The sequence below is a fragment of the Mastacembelus armatus genome, unplaced genomic scaffold, assembly GCF_900324485.2.
Source record: "Mastacembelus armatus unplaced genomic scaffold, fMasArm1.2, whole genome shotgun sequence".
Taxonomy (NCBI): domain Eukaryota; kingdom Metazoa; phylum Chordata; class Actinopteri; order Synbranchiformes; family Mastacembelidae; genus Mastacembelus; species Mastacembelus armatus.
The window spans coordinates 326174-344571 of NW_022872940.1; the positions used below are offsets into that span (position 1 = coordinate 326174).

General features: G+C 42.4%; 2 protein-coding genes and 1 pseudogene across 3 annotated transcripts in view; 1 reads left to right on the plus strand and 2 right to left on the minus strand.

The window, feature by feature from the left end:
* Window positions 1-18398, plus strand: part of LOC113143885 (zinc finger protein 208-like) — a 905597-nt pseudogene that overhangs the window by 126038 nt on the left and 761161 nt on the right.
* The window catches only part of LOC113143888 (NACHT, LRR and PYD domains-containing protein 5-like), a 267626-nt gene that overhangs the window by 66464 nt on the left and 182764 nt on the right, over window positions 1-18398 (minus strand). The gene's annotated exons all lie outside the window — the stretch shown is intronic.
* LOC113143891 (NACHT, LRR and PYD domains-containing protein 1b allele 2-like) overlaps window positions 2272-18398 on the minus strand; it is a 30332-nt gene continuing 14205 nt past the window's right edge. The window contains exons 2-13 of one of the 2 annotated variants that reach the window (XM_026329512.1): window positions 11848-11890; window positions 11533-11582; window positions 10848-10927; window positions 10434-10492; window positions 10080-10294; window positions 9454-9716; window positions 8851-8964; window positions 8622-8763; window positions 7970-8166; window positions 7212-7470; window positions 6780-6848; window positions 2272-2763 (exon numbers count right to left, since the gene is read on the minus strand). In XM_026329512.1, coding sequence (XP_026185297.1) covers window positions 2453-2763; window positions 6780-6848; window positions 7212-7470; window positions 7970-8166; window positions 8622-8763; window positions 8851-8964; window positions 9454-9716; window positions 10080-10294; window positions 10434-10492; window positions 10848-10927; window positions 11533-11582; window positions 11848-11890 — 1802 coding nt within the window. In that variant the 3' untranslated portion in view covers window positions 2272-2452. Of the gene's footprint in view, window positions 2764-6779; window positions 6849-7211; window positions 7471-7969; window positions 8167-8621; window positions 8764-8850; window positions 8965-9453; window positions 9717-10079; window positions 10295-10433; window positions 10493-10847; window positions 10928-11532; window positions 11583-11847; window positions 11891-18398 lie in introns of those variants that run through there. The other variant, XM_026329513.1, reaches the window with a different exon arrangement.

Consider the following 18398-nt stretch of genomic DNA (forward strand, 5'->3'; position numbering starts at 1 on the left):
CCTCACATAGCCAAATTTTGACCTATGTTGATGATATTTTAATTACATCAGACACTCAGCAGCACAACAAAGACATGGCGATAGCACTGTTCAAACATTTAGAAAGAACAGGCAACAAAGCATCTCCAAAAAAGCTACAGTGGGCTACTTCTGAAGTTGTATTCCTGGGTCATAAATTAACACCAGAAGGCAGAGCCCTGACTGAATCCAGGAAAGCAGCTATTCAACAAGCTTGTAAGCCTATCACTAAGCAACAGATGATGCAATTCTTAGGGCTGTGTAACTATTGTCGACAGTGGATTCCAGATTATGCTCAAGTAACACAACCACTGTTAGATCTGATTTATGAAACACCGATGGCCATGAACCTTTACCTCATGGAAGAAGTGAAACAGCCTATAGATCATGAAGTACTTTCAGACATGCAGAAAAGAGCCCCACCGGCTGAACAGCAACTTTGGCTCAAAGGAGGAGCCATAATTGAGCAAGATCTTTTTAAGATTAAAGACAAACTTTGCCTGCCTAGAAGTCTATCATACGGCAGCTATTTTGACGCATGGGCCTTGCCATGTGTCAACAGGAGGGATGGTATATGCAGTGGAAAAGTATTTTCATGCACCAGGTTTTAATAACTACTCAAAAAATTTTTGTAAATCCTGTTTGACTTGCTGTAAGCATAACCCACAGGGAAATCTCAGACCAAAGAGAGGGAGATTCCCCAATCCGGACTATCCATTCCAAGTTATTCACATGGATTTCATAGAGTTGTCACAATGTCAGACATACAAGTATTGTCTTGTTTTGATAGATGCATACTCTAAGTGGGTTGAGATTGTGCCCAGCAAAAGTGCTGATGCACTAACAGTGGCCAAAGCGCTGTGTAAAAGTATAATCCCAGATCATGGAATCCCACAGCGAGTCTACAGTGATAATGGTCCACATTTTGTAAATGAAGTAGTTACGCAGATGTCTAAACATCTGGGTTTTGAGTTGAAGAACCACTGTTCATACCATCCCCAAAGTGCAGGCCTGGTAGAAAGAACTAATGGCACTATAAAGATGAGACTGAGGAAAACTATGGAGCAAACGGGAAGGACATGGGTGGAATGTCTCCCCCTGGTGAAGATGTATATGAGGGTCACGCCAACAGACAGAGGCCTGACCCCGTTTGAAATCCTTTATGGAAGATCTTTTACACTTCCCATTTGTGAAAATGTGTGTGAAAAACCTCAAGGAGAAACTACTCTAGCTGAATGGATGAGCAAGATGTTGCAAACCAGAGAAGTCATGAGTGCAAATAATCTGCCAAGAGATGTTTTGTCTCCACAGGTGCAGAGAGTCAAGCCTGGTGACCAAGTTCTGATAAAGGTCATCAAGAGGAAGACCTGGTCCACTCCCAAGTGGGAGGTGCCCTATACAGTGATCCTGACCACTCCCACTCCAGTAAAGATTCAGGAGAGACCTACGTGGATTCATCAGAGCCACTGCAAGATACTACAGCCGCTAGGAGCCGAGTAAGGTGGAAGTCAGCCGGTATCAAAACCCTTGGCTGCTGAAGAGACCATCTGATCCTTACTCCCAGCTATGGCTCTCCATTGGCTGATTCTGTGTCTAGGGACACTAAGTATTGTCTGTTATGCAAGCACAGACGAGACTGTAAATACCACTTGCTCCCAACAAAGGGGTTTCCAATTCGGCATACAGCTACAAAAACTACGGATCAGGACCTACCAAGTATCCTCTTGCAGACATGCTACAGGTTGTGTAAATAGTGATTATGTGTGAACTGTTTGTGCTCTGATAGAGGACCAGAGGTGGTCGCCCAGGAGCCTGGGGGCCGGTTGGGAATTTTTCCTTTACAGAAGGTTTTCGCCCAACCCCTCACAGAGCCTTGCTTCTCCAAAACTTGTTTAGTCATAATGACGAGTTTCCAGAAAATCCCACAAGGAAGATGGAAAACTCTGATACCATGGTGAAAATGACAAACAGGAGGGAAATGTTAGAATAAGGGCATTGTAAATCGCTGACTGTGTTATGAGAATTGTCATTTTGTAGACAGATTTATGTAAAGGGGGCAACCAGACATTCCTCAGTTAAGGATGTTCCCTGTTTCTCTGTGCAAATCACCAAGACATGTGAATATATGGATGTGAACTTTGTATGAACTCTGAAGTTAACCTATGTTGCAACTCTCCCCTATTGTGTAAAGTGAGACGGTGCCTGGAAGTCATGTAACCACATCACATATAAATTAAAGTGTGCTAGGTTGGACTCTTTGCTGCAGCCGGGGATAGCACAGAGTGTGCGTCTCCTAAAAGTCACGAGCTCAACCTAGAACAAAGAAAAGAAAGTCTCTGTGTAGATGTTTGATTAGAACCAACAGTCTCCATTCAGGACACCAGATCTCATCATGATATTACAATCAGACATGTCACTGAGCCACATCTCTACTTCACATCAGGTTCAAGGTTCTGGAAAGGTGTGGGTCCAATTGACAGAGACCATCAATCAGGACTGAACTGGCTTCTGTTCCTTTTCCTCTCACCATGTCCATCACAGCTTGAGCTCTGTCAGTCCTGGTCTCTGCTCTGATGGACTCCATTTCTTCCTGATTTATTAGACCCTGCTGCAAAAGAAAGTCCAGCAGCTGGTTCAGAACTGGTTCTGACACGTCTTGAACAAACTGGGGCTGAGCTGATGATAACAAGATCTTTGGTGACGGACTCTGAAGCCTCTGTAGATTTTTATTTCTTGGAGCAGCATCTGAGGAGCAAGCAGGATAAGGACTTTTATCAACTTATGTCTCACTCACACATTTCTACCAGGCTACAATGGGGTGCAGGTCTGGTCAGTCAGAATGTGACTGTAATTATAGACAATTGGGCCACTTTCTGGGGAAAACCCGGTCTGGTAGCGAGAGATGGCATCCATCCCACTTTGAATGGTGCAGCTCTCATCTCTAGGAATTTGGCCGAGTTTCTTAGCCGACCTAAAGCCTGACAATCCAGGGTGGGGACCGGGATGCAGAGACTCAGTCTAAAACGCTTCTCTGCAGTTTCCTTAGAGCCGCCGCCCCCCTCAAACCACATAGAGACTGTGTCTGCCCCTCGAACATATAAATCAAATAAATCAGAAGTTAACAGAAGAGGAGTTATTCATAAAAACTTAATAAAAATTAAGACCACTCCTCTTATTGAACAGAAAAACAGAACTGTCAAATGTGGATTATTAAATATTAGGTCCCTTTCTTCTAAATCTCTGTTAGTAAATGATTTGATAACTGATCACCAAATTGACCTACTTTATCTTACTGAAACCTGGTTACAGCAGGATGAATATGTCAGTTTGAATGAATCAACCCCCCTCAGTCATAAAAATTATCATGTTCCTCGAAGCACAGGTCGAACTGGAGGAGTAGCTGCAATTTTCCACTCAAACTTATTATTAAACTTTCATCCTCAGAACAGTTATAACTCATTTGAGAGCCTCACTCTTAGTCTCTCACATACAAACTGGAAAACACAAAAACCAGTTCTACTTGTCACTGTGTACCGTCCACCTGTCCCTTACTCAGAGTTTTTAACTGAATTCCCTGACTTCCTGTCTGATTTAGTGCTTAGATCAGATAAAGTCATTATAGTGGGAGATTTTAACATTCATGTAGATATTGAAAATAACAGCCTCAGCATTGCATTTAATTCTATATTAGATTCAATTGGTTTCATTCAAAACGTTAATAAACCCACCCACTGTTTTAATCACACCCTTGATCTTGTTCTGACCTATGGCATCGAAATTGAACATCTAATAATTTTTCCCCCAAATCCTGTTTTGTCAGATCATTCTTTAATAACTTTCGAATTTAAAATGATGGATCATGCAGCGTCTGGAAGAAAATTCCACTACAGCAGATGTTTACCCGACAACGCTGTTAATAAATTTAAGAAAATGATTCCATCTTTATTTGCATCTATGCCAAGTATAAACATAGTGGAGGGCAGCTGCCTTAATCCTACTCCCTACCAAATTGATCATGTTGTTGACAGTGCTGTAACCTCACTGCGTGAAACGCTTGATTCTGTAGCCCCTCTGAAAAAGAAGTTAGTGATTCAGAGAAGACTAGCCCCATGGTATAATTTACATGTTCGTACCTTAAAGCAGGCATCACGAAGGCTGGAAAGGAAGTGGCGTTCCACAAACTTAGAGGAAATTTTTCTAGCCTGGAAAAACAGTCTACTAACATATAAAAAAGCTCTCCGTAAAGCCAGAACTGCATACTATTCATCACTAATAGAGGAAAATAAGAACAATCCCAGGTTTCTTTTCAGCACTGTAGCCAGGCTGACAAAAAGTCACAGCTCCGTTGAGCCCAGTGTTCCCTTAGCTCTCAGCAGTGATGAATTTATGAGTTTCTTTACAAATAAAATCACAACTATTAGAGATAAAATTCAGCAGATGCTTCCTATACCTGCAATAAATGAATCTTTTACTACAGTAGCTCTTGAATCATCTGTAGGACCTCAGTTATGTTTAGACTGCTTCTCTCCCATAGATCTCTCTGAATTTACATCAGTAGTTGCTTCATCGAAATCATCAACGTGTCTCTTGGACCCCATCCCGACTAGACTGCTTAAAGGCACCCTGCCATTAATGAACTCATCTTTATTGGACTTGGTAAATTTATCTCTAGTATCAGGCTACGTACCACAGGCCTTTAAGACTGCAGTAATCAAACCTTTACTCAAAAAGCCTAGTCTTGATCCAGGAGTCTTGGCTAATTATAGACCAATATCCAACCTGCCATTTATTTCTAAAATCCTAGAAAAGGCTGTTGCTAAGCAGCTATCAGACCACTTACACAGGAATGAACTATTTGAAGATTTTCAATCAGGATTTAGAGCACATCATAGTACAGAAACAGCACTGTTAAAAGTTACCAACGATCTTCTCTTAGCCTCAGATAATGGACTTGTTTCGATACTTGTCCTCCTAGACCTTAGTGCAGCATTCGACACCATTGACCACAACATCTTATTACAGAGACTGGAGCATGTGATTGGTATCAGAGGAACAGCGTTAAAGTGGTTCCAATCCTATTTATCGGACAGATTCCAGTTTGTTCATGTCCATGATGAACCTTCCACACGAACAAAAGTTAGTTATGGAGTTCCACAAGGTTCTGTGCTAGGACCGATTCTGTTCACCCTGTACATGCTTCCTTTAGGATATATCATTAGGAAGCACTCTATTAATTACCACTGCTATGCGGATGACACTCAGTTATATCTATCTATTAAACCTGTTAACACAAACCAGTTAACCAGACTTCAAGCCTGTGTAACTGACATAAAGGCCTGGATGACTAGTAACTTTTTACTTTTAAACTCGGAGAAAACAGAAGTCATTATATTTGGGCCTAAAAATCTCAGAAATAACTTTTCTAAAATTATAGCTACTCTAGATGGCATAGCCCTGGCCTCCAGCACTACTGTGAAAAACCTTGGAGTTATTTTTGACCAGGACATGTCCTTTAACTCACACATAAAACAAATTTCTAGAACTGCATTCTTTCACCTGCGCAACATTTCCAAAATTAGGAACATCCTGTCTCAAAATGATGCAGAAAAACTAGTCCATGCATTTGTTTCCTCAAGGCTAGATTACTGTAACTCATTACTATCTGGATGTCCTAATATCTTAATAAAAAGCCTCCAATTAATCCAGAATGCCGCAGCCAGAGTCCTGACAGGAACTAGCAAGAGAGATCATATTTCTCCTATATTGGCTTCTCTTCATTGGCTCCCTGTAAAATATAGAATAGAATTTAAAATCCTTCTTCTCACATACAAATCCCTTCATAATCAAGCTCCTTCATACCTTAAAGACCTCATAGTACCATATTATCCCAATAGACCACTTCGCTCTCAGAGTGCAGGCCTACTTGTGGTTCCCAGAGTTCTCAAAAGCAGAATGGGAGGCAGAGCCTTTAGCTATCAAGCTCCTCTCCTGTGGAACCAGCTCTCAGCCTGGGTTCAGGAGGCAGACACTCTCTGTACTTTTAAGGCTAGACTTAAAACCTTCCTCTTTGACAAAGCATATAGTTAGGGCTGGCTTCAGGCAACCCTGAACCATCCCTTAGTTAGTTATGCTGCTATAGGCCTAGACTGCCCGAGGACCATCGGTGCACTGAGCTCCCCTACCCTAACCCCCCCCCCCCCCCCCCTTTCCTTTCCCCCCCTCTCTCTTCTCTCCTCCCACCTCATGTATATTCCACCATTGAATGTCACTAACCTTGTGCTCTCTCTCTCCCCTAGTTTGTGCTCTCTCCCTCTCTCTCTGTTCTGTCTGTACCTTCTGCAGGTGTCCCTGGTCCTGGAGCTGTTTATCGCTGATGTGCAGTTACTGGCCCCACCACCTTGCAGTGTCTATTTGTTGTTTATTGTTGCTGTTCTTTTCTCTCTGCTCTATCCACTCACCCCAACCGGTCGAGGCAGATGGCCGCCCAAACTGAGCCCGGTTCTGCTGGAGGTTTTTTTCTTCCGTTAAAGGGAGTTTTTTCCTCTCCACTGTCGCCAAGTGCTTGCTCATAAGGGAATTGTTGGGTTTTTAGTTTTAGTTTTTGTAAAGTGCCTTGAGATGATTTGTATTGTGATTTGGCACTATACAAATAAAATTGAATTGAATTGAATTGAATTGAATTGAATTACAGCCTTATGTCTGATCCATCTGTCCAGGGATGTGATCTGTGTCTTCCACTGATTCAAAACAAGCAGATTTACCTTTAGTGTGAGGAGCTGCTGAAGGGTCCTGAGGAGGGTGAGCCTCAGACGTCTGAGACCAGAGGGGTCCTGGTGAGAGACAAAGGGGGGTGTCTGTTATTTTCATAGTTACGTTCATGTGGATTTGGTTTAGTGTCATTTTTAATGGCCACATGTTCAGACTCAGGTGGACAACACTGCATGTCTTCCTGCTCCAAATGAAACACCAGCCAAGACCAGGATTTTCTCTTAGAACAGCACCAGGGTAATGTTTTCATCACTAACGTGATATCATCTTAAATCACAACATGAACCTTCTGAAGTTTCAAGCAAATTCCAGTTCAGTGAATTTTAACAAGTCCACTGTCTGGTTGCTCGACAGGTAAACTAACTGGTAAAACCTGAATTCTGTTAAAAAAAGAAACACTGTCCTTTCCTCTTCCGGTTACTGACCTGGTCCTAAGCTGATGTCTGACAGACCCTGCACCAGGTCCTTCCTGGGAATCTTCTCTAACACCTTCTTGGTCTCCTCCACAGCTCCATCAAGTCCATATCTCTGCATCATCAGACTCACAGTGTCAGGTCTTCTTGCCCCCTCCAGCTGGCTCCTTCTGATGCCTTCCTGCTCCAGGAACCACTTGAACTTTTTAAATTCATCTTCTCCCAGATCCTCTAGAATATGTAATATGTCCTCTGGTCCCATTGTGAGTCTCTGGTGAGATCAGAGACCAGTGTCAACAGTTAGTTGTGTTATTGTTTCTACTTTTGTTGCAGTTTTTACAAACCATAACCAGGGCTGGAACTAGAAAAACTGGGAGAAAGAAGTTTGGTTTCCTACGGAGTAAGGGGGCACCTTTCCCAAACAGTGGCAGCAAGCGACCACTGCACCGTCACTGCAAAGAGTGAGGCCACTGACACATCTGGATGTGGACACTCAAATGTAAGGAAACAAAAAGTGGTTTAAAAAGGCAAAAAGACAAAATCAAGACATTTCCATATTTGAATCAACAGCACCTTGATAAGAGTTTGAGGTGAATTCATAGAAACTGTCTCCATTCAGGACACCAGATCTCATCATGATATTACAATCAGACATTTCACTGAGCCACATCTCTACTACAGATGAGGCTCAAGGTTCTGAAAAGGTGTGGGTCCAATTGACAGAGACCATCAATCAGGACTGAACTGGCTTCTGTTCCTTTTCCTCTCACCATGTTGATCACAGCTCGAGCCCTGTCAGTCCTGGTCTCTGCTCTGGTGGACTCCATTTCTTCCTGATTTATTACACCCTGCTGCAAAAGAACTGGTTCTGACACGTCTTGAACAAACTGGGTCCAAACTGATGATAACAAGGTCTCTGCTGAAGGACTCTGAAGCCTCCTTAGATTTTCATTTCTTGGAGCAGCATCTGAGGAACAAGCAGGATAAGGACTTTTATCAACTTATGTCTCACTCACACATTTCTACCAGGCTACACTGGGGGGCAGGTCTGGTCAGTCAGAATGAGGAAAACATACACGTCATGTTCTGGAGGCCTGTGGGGTCAAATCAACAACACAGTGGCAGGAGGTCAGACCTGCTACGTTCTGCTACTAATGGGGTTTTAAAGACAGCTAAAGGGAACAAGAAGAGCTGGAGATGATGAGTTTCATCTACAGAACATGGTCCCAGTACAGACAGACATTGATTCCTGCTGAGAACTGACCTGGCTCAGTGTGGAGCTCCAGTTCTACCTACATTAACATGCTTTTTACAGACTGTCAGAGCAAACAGATCGAAGCTGTGACGCTGTGATGACCAAAGTGACTTTGTTATGAGGTCACCATCAGCTGGAGTGATGCTGCAGGTGAATGAAGACTTTACCAGTCAGGTAAACACTGCGATTCCAGACTTCAGTGTTTTTGTGGTCTCGGACTGTTACGGCCACTGTGGTTGTGTTTATAGGCAGGTGGATCTGAAAGGTCGGGTGGTAGTTGGGTCCAAAGTCCAAGTCAAAGTCTTCTGTCTGAAAAGCAGAAGCACAGTGAAGGTGTGTTTATAGTAGTACCCTGAAAGGTGTCAGTATGTCACAGTTACTATTTCAAATACTCACCTCAGGCTGTATTAAACAGGCCTCCTGACAGTTAACTCTGTAGCTTTGGCCCTGGATGAGTCTACATTTGGAAGGGACCACGATGTTCTGAGAGTCTTGGTGCTGGGAGCTCACCTTAAGACATAAAAACAGAAGATTTATCAGAGCTGATAAACAGGCCAGTCTGATCTGATCACAGACACTGTGAGGGACTCAGTGTTCTTCTGACTAGGACCAGTTACTGTTTCACCCTTGGGTGGTCTCAGAAATAATGTGAATAACAGCTTTTCACTCTCAAGAGACTACAGGCTGTTTTTTCTTGGAGTCCCTAGAATCAACAGTCCATGGATCAACAATAAACTAAACTAGGGGAAGCAAACTCTCACCATTTGCATCAGTGTGACAATGAAGGGACGGGTGAGAGCTTCAGACAGGGGAACAGGTTTAAAGGTTTGACTGTATTGGATGACTGACTTCTAGAATCTGACTGGTTTGACAGAAGGTGCTGTGCCCTCAGTCTGCTGACTGATGTGAAAGAGAGAAGACAGAAACAGAGAAAGAAAGGACAGGAAATAGAGAAAGTCTGGTCTACAAGTGAAGCGCTAACATCTCAGAAACCTTTACCTCCTTCAGAGGGATGTTGCTTGGCAGGAGAAACACATTGAGGTTTTGTATCTCGGACAGTGGTTTGCGGAACAGCAACACTTGGCCACTAACTGGTGACGTGTTGTTCCAAAACCTATTCCACAGATCCTTGATCAGGCCAAAGGCTGAGAGATGAGTGACTTTGACGATCACATGAGTGTCTGTGATCTCCAGCGGCTCGAGAACGCTCAACCCTTCATCAGTGATGTGGACGACAGACACCAGGCCTTCAGAGAACAGAGCTGAGACAGCACAGAACCATTAAACATCAGCTTTACTGACAACAGGACAATGTTACTGCTAATTTGAGATTTTTACACTTAGTCCCTGAAATCCTGAACCTGTGTTTCAGTGTGTGTTTCATTGTTTTCTATGGAATGAGACTTGAGACCATAAGAACTGTCCTGTCCTCATATCTGTTCAGTTCTTAAGGTCTCAAGTCTCATTCCATAGTGTTCTGTCCTTTGGAACTTTAGAAATTTCACTGTCACAGCACCATAGATGCTTTAGATGAATTAGGAACATCAGTACAAACACCAACAGTGTAGCTGCTGGGGTGGATGTGGTTCACTATGACTGTTGCTGACATGAAAGCTTCAGCCTACCTTTCTCTGTTTCACAGTGTGGGAGGTGGAGCTGACCAACAGCATCCTCTGGACACTGGATACTGAACAGGGGCCCTGCAGCCACTTTACCACCTGCTTGTAGGAGCCTTTCATCCCATTGGATGGTTCTGTACTGTAGCTCCGCCTCCTGAGCCACAACAAACACCAGTCCAGTCTCAGTACACTGGAATGCACCTGGACCAGGACACCTGAACCTGTAGGACACAGAAGAGCTGAATGAGGGCAGCAGGCCTGGTGAACCACATGTTTAACATGGACAAGTTGTGCTGAGAAATATAACAGTGACAGCAGGTAAACAGGGTTAAGTCTTATTAAGTTTTATTCTGTCATCACCTGTAGGAGACACATCCAGGTCCAGTTTGCAATTCAGGTATGAAGAAGCTTGATGGAGGCTGGAATTCAGAACAAAACATCAGCTGTGTTAGTCACAGATACTGAAGACTTGACCTAAACCCCTGTAAAAAGGTTTCAGCAGACTGTCCATTCAGTCCACTATGATGGAAGATACTAGGTTTAATATTCCTGTAAGTGTAAAAGACAAAGTTCTAAAGTGGAGAAGGCTGCTTCTGCTACATAACATCAGGTGAAGAGCAACAGCTGGAAATATGTTTGCAGAGGTCACAAACACATGAAGACCAGGACAGAAGCTCAGTCCACACCGTGGACACAGTCCAGGATGGCAGAAACCCTGGGATGGCAGAGAGTCTCCATCAAAACCTGCAGACAGCAACAAGGTTTTATTCTCACCATCACCGGCTCTGTGTCGTCCTCACACACACCGGGTTTTGTCTCTGCTGTGTTTGGATCCAGTTTGACATCAGGGACACCTGATGGAAGAAGACACCAGGAAGACTTAGAGTCCAACAGCAGCAGCTCAAAGCTCCTGGTTTTCTACTGGCTGAGTATCAACCTGATCACAGGTGTCAGAACATCTGCCTCTGTGTCGTCTTCAGCTTCGCATTTTCTCTACAACTTATATGGAAAACATCTGTAAACATCTGTACAGTCTGACAGCTGTTCCAGCGTTTACACCTTGGTCTGTAATATGGACATGCAGGCTGTTTGTAGCTGCAGCCAGATGTTCCAAATATCTTCTAACTTACAGAACATCTGAAAAGTTTTCACAGTGCTTCACTTTTTCCACGTTGTTATGTTCCAGCCTTATTCCAAAATGGATCCAAGTCATGATTTTCCTCAAAACAATATCCCAGAATGACGACGTGAAAGAAGTTTGTTTGAAATCTTTGTAAATGTACTAAAAATAAAACAATGAAAAATACGACATGTTCATAAATATTTACAGCCACTGCTAACCACTAATCCACCGTGCTGCCTGACTGTTCCAAATATCTGCCAACTTCATTTCAAGACCACTTTGTAGTGGATGAAGTGGATAAAAATTAGATGAAGACAATGTTTCAATGTTACTCACAGGATTTGTCTTTGGAACATTGAGTCACTGTTTCCCCATAGAGGCCAAACCTGTTGGAACAAACCATCCAAACAGCTGTCTTCACATCAACTCAAACACATGATCACAACAAGCTTCTGGCTGATCTGATTGGCTGACTGTTGTCTCTCTCTCTGTCTTTCTGTCCAATCCTGAAGCCTGTCCCTGTTCTCCTCTCACAGCTTCACTGAGAAGGTTGGAGCTTTACAGGAAATCATGGATCTTTGCTTTGATATTGACTGGGTTTAGTCCAATCCTGCTGAAAGCTCCATGCAGTGACTCCAGCCCTCTACTGACCTCAGAGTCTGCAGGCTACAGTCTGGACTCTGGACAAGATCACGCAGCTGCTGCACATCTGGATCCTTCAGGTTGTTCAGACTCAGGTCCATGTATCTCAGATGGTTGGACTTCAGAGCTGAGACCAGATAACCACAGCTGGTCCCTGACAAACTGCAGTTCTCCAACCTGAATAAAGAAGCAAAGATGTGATGTTAGAAACCAAAGTTCCTCTTGAAAGTGTTGAATGTTTCAGAATGTGTTCAGAGCTGAACAAGGTTTAGAAAGTAGAAGTTTAGAAAGTGGAACCTCCAAACAGCTGAAGCCAACAGTATGCAGGTTCAAAGCGGTCTCATCCAAAAAGGGACAAAGAGCTGTCATTAATATGAATGCCAACATGCTGCTGCTTCAATAAAGACGGAGTGACTTCAGCTCTGAAACTCTGCCAGCTCCACCTGTGGCTCCATCTATACAAACTCATGTTGTGCAGCCACATTTCTCTGAGAGGGAAAACAGCCTTTCCCATGACGATCCTCAGTGTGGATCAGTCTAATATCAGCCTCATGTCTGCAGTTTAGTGTCAGCACAACTTTCACATCACATTCATCTCAGCACACAACCTAAACATGGGGTCTGACCTCAGAGTCTCCAGTCTACAGTCTGGACTCTGCAGTCCACCACACAGCTGCTGCACTCCTGGATCCTGCAGGGTGTTCAGACTCAGGTCCAGGTGTCTCAGATGGGAGGGGTTGGACTTCAGAGCTGAGGCAAGATAACCACAGCTGGTCTCTGACAAACTGCAGTTCTCCAACCTGAAAAAAGGAGCAAAGACCAACTTCCTGTTTTCTTATTGAACAAACATGAACAATGAATAGAACAACACAATATTATAAATACAACACAAGTGTCAATAGAAACTGGTCCATCCAGGCTGTTATGATGAAATTAGCTGAGGTGTGAATTGATGTCACATTAACATGAAGAAGAAAGTGCAGAAAGATGAAAAATCTCGGACTTTAATTCAAAGTCATTGTGAGAAACAGGAATTTCCATGTGATGTTTTCAATTCGATTCATATCGAATCTTCTTTCTTTAAAGCCAAAATATTTCCACACAACTGACACACTGTTCCTCTTTGGCACTAAAGTTTCCATAGAGTCGGGTTCTGTGGAGCCGGAGGCCACTGGACAACAGATCAAGGTCCAATAGCAACATGGATCAAGGTAATGCTTTGTCTGTCAACTGATCTACTGTTTCTTACATGTTGGGACCAGAGGGTCCTCACAGGACTTTGTCCATTTCAACTGACTGAATGAGGAATTATTAGATTGCACTAACTGGGACTCCCAACAGGTGAGTCCAAGGTGAACCACCTGCTCCAAATCCAATGGCAACATCGAAAAAGGGGCCAATAATCTAGTCCAGGACCTGTTTGGATTTCTGTGTGGAAGAAGCTGTCTGGAAGTTGAGGTTCAGCTTGTGCTAAGGGTTCACCAAGTAGTGCTTCTGGTTTGGCTTTGTCTCCAGGAAATCAATGGAAGTCAATGGAATGTCCTCTGAAGTGATGGAAACACACCTGTCTGTGTGTGTTCTCAACCATCAATATCAATGATCAAAGAAATATTTCTACGGGATCAAAGAAACTGGATCCATTTCCAACAAATATTAGTTCAGAGGATTTTCTGCTGACATGTGACTCTTTAGACACAATGAGACCAACTTTCTGTGAGTCTCAGTCATTTGGGACTAAAGACTGAATTTAGCCTCAGATAAATCCAAAGACAGGAAAAGAAAATCAACTTCAATAGAAGTTATGTCTGTGCAAACACTGAGTTCAAACAATAATTCAACACTAAAGATCTACAATAGGAACAAACAGTCAGTGAACTGACCTCAAAGTCTCCAGTCTACAGTCTGGACTCTGCAGTCCACCACACAGCTGCTGCACTCCTGGATCCTGCAGGTCGTTCAGACTCAGGTCCAGTTCTCTCAGATGGGAGGGGTTGGACTTCAGAGCTGAGACCAGATAACCACAGCTGGTCTCTGACAACCTGCAGTTCTCCAACCTGAATGAAGAAGCAAAGAAGGAGATCCAATGTGACACTGATGTTGATGACAATGAGGATGGTGATGATGATGATGACAATTCTTCTTCTTTTCATTAGAATAATGAGATGAGATCAACTTGATTAATCCCTGAAGGGAAATGTAGAATGATAATAATGAGAAGAAGAATATGAGAACAGTCAGAATAATAGTAATAATAGTCTGACTATATCATGATATTATTGTCAGCACATGGGAAGAGAAGCTGCTTTCCAGCCAACAGCAGAATCAATCTAGTTGATGGCTCATACTGTCACTGTGCAGCTTTAAAGTTTCCTGCTTAAAGTTTGTTGACCCAGTTCCAAAGTGCAGCAAAACAATGCATTGAATTGTTCCTCCTTATTCTATCTGAGCCAAGGAAGCTCCCCCAGGCTCTCCTGTCTCCTGTCTCTTCCCTCTCTGCATCTTCTTCTCTGGCTTTATTGGCTGCAGCCTCAGCACAGCACAGAGGTAAAGCAGCAGCAGCAGCAGCAGCTCAGACACTAAACACAGCTCAACCACCTGGACACATGATTTCATCTGTGTGTCTCTGTGCTCCACATGTGCTTTCATTTCTATGGGATCAACTTTATAGAGACACTGTGGATTTGTTCTTCACAATGAGATTTGGATCAGGGAACAAACTGGGTGGACAGTGTCAGGACCAAAAGCTGCTGGCTTCAGTTCAGGAACAAAAACTACTCAAAGCTTCTTCACACAGCATCAGGATTTGAGGCCTTGGCAATGACAACAGGCTGACAACTGCTTTCTAATGGCCCAGTCCCAATGCACAGACCAGATCATGTCCTTGTGTTGGGACTGAGCCCCACTGTGTCATTGGCCACTAAACACAAGCTTTGGAATCCCATTCATACATTGTTGACAACTGACTGTGTCATATGTTTTCTCTGAGTTTCATCGAGTGAGAAAAATCTGATAGAAATGCAGAGAAAATCCAACATTATCGTCAGCAAACTGATGCTTATTGTGTGGTTTTTGGGACAAAGCAAGACCCTATGTCCACTACAGGGACGTGTTCTTCCCCAAAAAGAAAGAGGACTTTGTTTCTCACATCCCAAAGTCTTCACTTCTATTCCAAAATGGAAATATTCCAACCTTTTTCCTTCTGGCTCTCAGGAGGATGTCAGATATTAGTTTGGTCCAATATTGACATATTGTTGGGATCCAAACTTGGACAAACACTGGACAGTTTCAGTTGAAACAGTTTCAGCTTTGGACTGTTTCCACAGTTTGTTTAGAAACACAAAGGATTCAGAACAACTTCCTGACAGATGACATTTTTGGGACACTCTGTTCTTCAAAGCTTCTATAGAAAGAAACACATCATTATTAATTTGACTAGTCAATATGAGTGAACACACATTATTGAAGACAGCTCAGTGAAATGAAGTGAAACTGAAGGAATCATTCTTAGTCTGCTGAGAATAGAAGAACAATGAAAACACTGAATGGAACAACCAACATTCACAGGAGCTTTAGTTGTGGATTCAACATCTAAGATCTACAATAGGAACAGTCAGTCAACTGACCTCAGAGTCTCCAGTCTACAGTGTGGACTCTGCAGTCCACCACACAGCTGCTGCACTGCTGGATCCTTCAGATTGTTCCAGGTCAGGTCCAGGTGTCTCAGATGGGAGGGGTTGGACTTCAGAGCTGAGGCCACCACTTCACAGTGAGTCTCTGAGAGTCGAGAGTAACAAAGTCTGTGAGGACACATATATTAGAAAAGCTGTTATTATGACAGAGACAATATATTGAGTTGAATCACTTGATGTCAAACAGGGACATGTCCTGTTGTGTCTTCACATCAGTGGTTCAGCTGATCTTCTCTCAGTGGGTTGGACATGAAATAAGAATTCTTCTCACTCTCTGTCACACTGCACACGCTTCATCTTTGTTCTGCTTTCATCTTGGACAGGAAGCAAAGAAAACTCAGTTCCTTTGGAACTTCCACAACAGGCCTGTCCCTGTTTATTCTAATGTTGGACATTTGTTCAAATGTGGCAGAGAAACATCAGTGTGTGAAGAGAAACAGAATAAAAATGTGTCCCATGGAAAAACCATTGGAAAGAAAAAGAAGAACTGTGTTCATTCACTGGACAGACAGAAAAAACAACAGGAACATCTGCAGCTTTTGGACTGACACCATTTGGAACAGCTCAAGAACATCTGGGACAAAATCCAGCTGCTGTCATTCTCACAATAAACAAGAGGAACATTATGGTGATGATCACCCAAGTGAAAAATCAATCTATTGTTTCAGACTTCAATTCTACTTTTAGCAGATAAAGTGTGTTCACACATTTTACCAAGTGTATTTGTGCTTGTGTTGAAAAGTAGTAAAAGTACATTTTTGGTGAGTCTCCAAAGTACAAGATTAGTCAAAGAGTTACTGAGACAAAAAAAAGTAGATTCAAAGTAAATGTTTGCAAAGTATATTGAAATGATCTCATTACTTCATTAGTCATTTAGCAGATTTCTTCAAAGTGCACTTTACTTTCAACAGATTTTGAAGTATATTTAGTGATATTTTCCAAAAGTCTGTTCATGGTTTGTGTTTTTACTTGAAATTGTGTCATTCTCTTCCAAATATAATACTATGCCTCCATTTAACTTGAGCTCTATTTCAGTAGACTTATTTAAAGTACACAATGTTTCACTTCAAAATACTCTTTCATACTACTTGTTTACTTCATGTATTTTGGATGTTTGGACAGAATTCTTCGGAGAACTATGCAGAATCCTGAAGATCACTAAAATCCATGTTAGTCCCATAGTGGTGCAGCCAAATAATACTTTGACCTCACTAATAGAAAACACAAACTGTTGTTCCTGTTTATTGTTATTGATGTTACCTTGAATGACTTGTTTTGTTCCAAAGCCCTTAAATGGCTGGATTTAATAGTGTTAGAGTTCAAATCAATATTTGTTGGACTGACGGGTTTTGGACTTTGTGTAGGAGTTCAGATTATTTTCAATCATTTTAGAACGTCTTCAAAGTGCACTGGGCTTTTCAAAGTAAGAGCATTTGAGAACATGCTAACAGGAAGTAGTGCTTTTAGTCCAACATCATTGGATTGGAATCTAAGTAAAGTATCTACATTTCAGACTCAGTGTTTGGAGAATCCATTCAGAGGGCATTGTTGGTGTATTTATTAAACACACAATGATGCTTATAGTGGACTTATATTTACTAGGAATATCAATCCAATATCATTGTGTCTTTTAATGCAATATGTTCAACTTGGTTGCAATTTAACACAAAGTCAGTGGCTCATTTTCACAACAAATACTCAAATACTTGGAAAAATATACTTTGCATACTTTTTTCACATTTCAAACCTCATTCTATTGTATTTCATACATAGTTCAAATGAGTTCAGAGTATATTTCAAGTACATTTACTTTGGCTCAAAGTCTATTAGTAATACACTGTCAGTTTAATGTCACTATAGATTTTTGACATTTGCAACAAGTCAACTTCAAATGTTTCCTGTATATTTTAACAGTAGTGTAGTATTTTGGGCAGCAAAAGTACCCAATAATATGTGAAATATAGGTTTTTCATGTACTAAAGCAGATTTATAGTGCAGCTTCCAGCAACTTCACTGGTTTCATTTTAACACAACTTCAAGTATTTCAAAGTATTTCAAAAGTATACTCAATATACTTTTAGAAAATATACAAAAGTAGATTTTTTTCACTTGGGCACATCTGGACTTACTTAGCCTTTCTGCAGTTCCTCACAGCTGGAATCAGTCTCAGTCGTCCCTGGTCTGATGTGTTGTACTGGTTCAGGTCCAACTCATCCAGAACCTCCTCTGACATCTGCAGCATGTAGGCCAGAGCTGAGCACTGGATCTCAGAGAGACTCTTCTCTGATCTGTTCCCGGACTTCAGGAACTCTTGGATCTCCTGATGGACTGAGTGGTCGTTCAGCTCCATCAGACAGTGGAAGATGTTGATGCTTCTGTCAGGAGATATACTGTATGTGTTCATCTCCTTCAGGTTGTTGATGGCTCTCTGGATGGTTTCTGGACTGGTCTCTGTCTGACCCAGCAGGCCTCCTAAGACTCTCTGGTTGCACTCCAGGCAGAGTCCATGAAGGAAGCGGACAAACAGGTCCAGGTGGCCACTTTTACTGTCCAGGGATTTCTCCATGGCTCCAAACAGGAAGTGATTCAGAGATTGGTAATTTTCCATAAAATAGCAGTACGCCTCTTCCCCCAGGAACTTCTCCAGTACCTGTGTCTTCCTGTTGGAGTAACAGTGGACCATGTAGACTGCAGCCAGAAACTCCTGAACACTCAGATGAACAAAGCAGTAGACTGATTTCTGGAAGATCACGCTCTCTCTTTTGAAGATCTCTGTACAGACTCCTGAGTACACCGAGGCCTCTGGGACATCCAGACCACACTGCTCCAGGTCTTCTTGGTAGAACAGGATGTGTCCTTCCTCCAGATGTT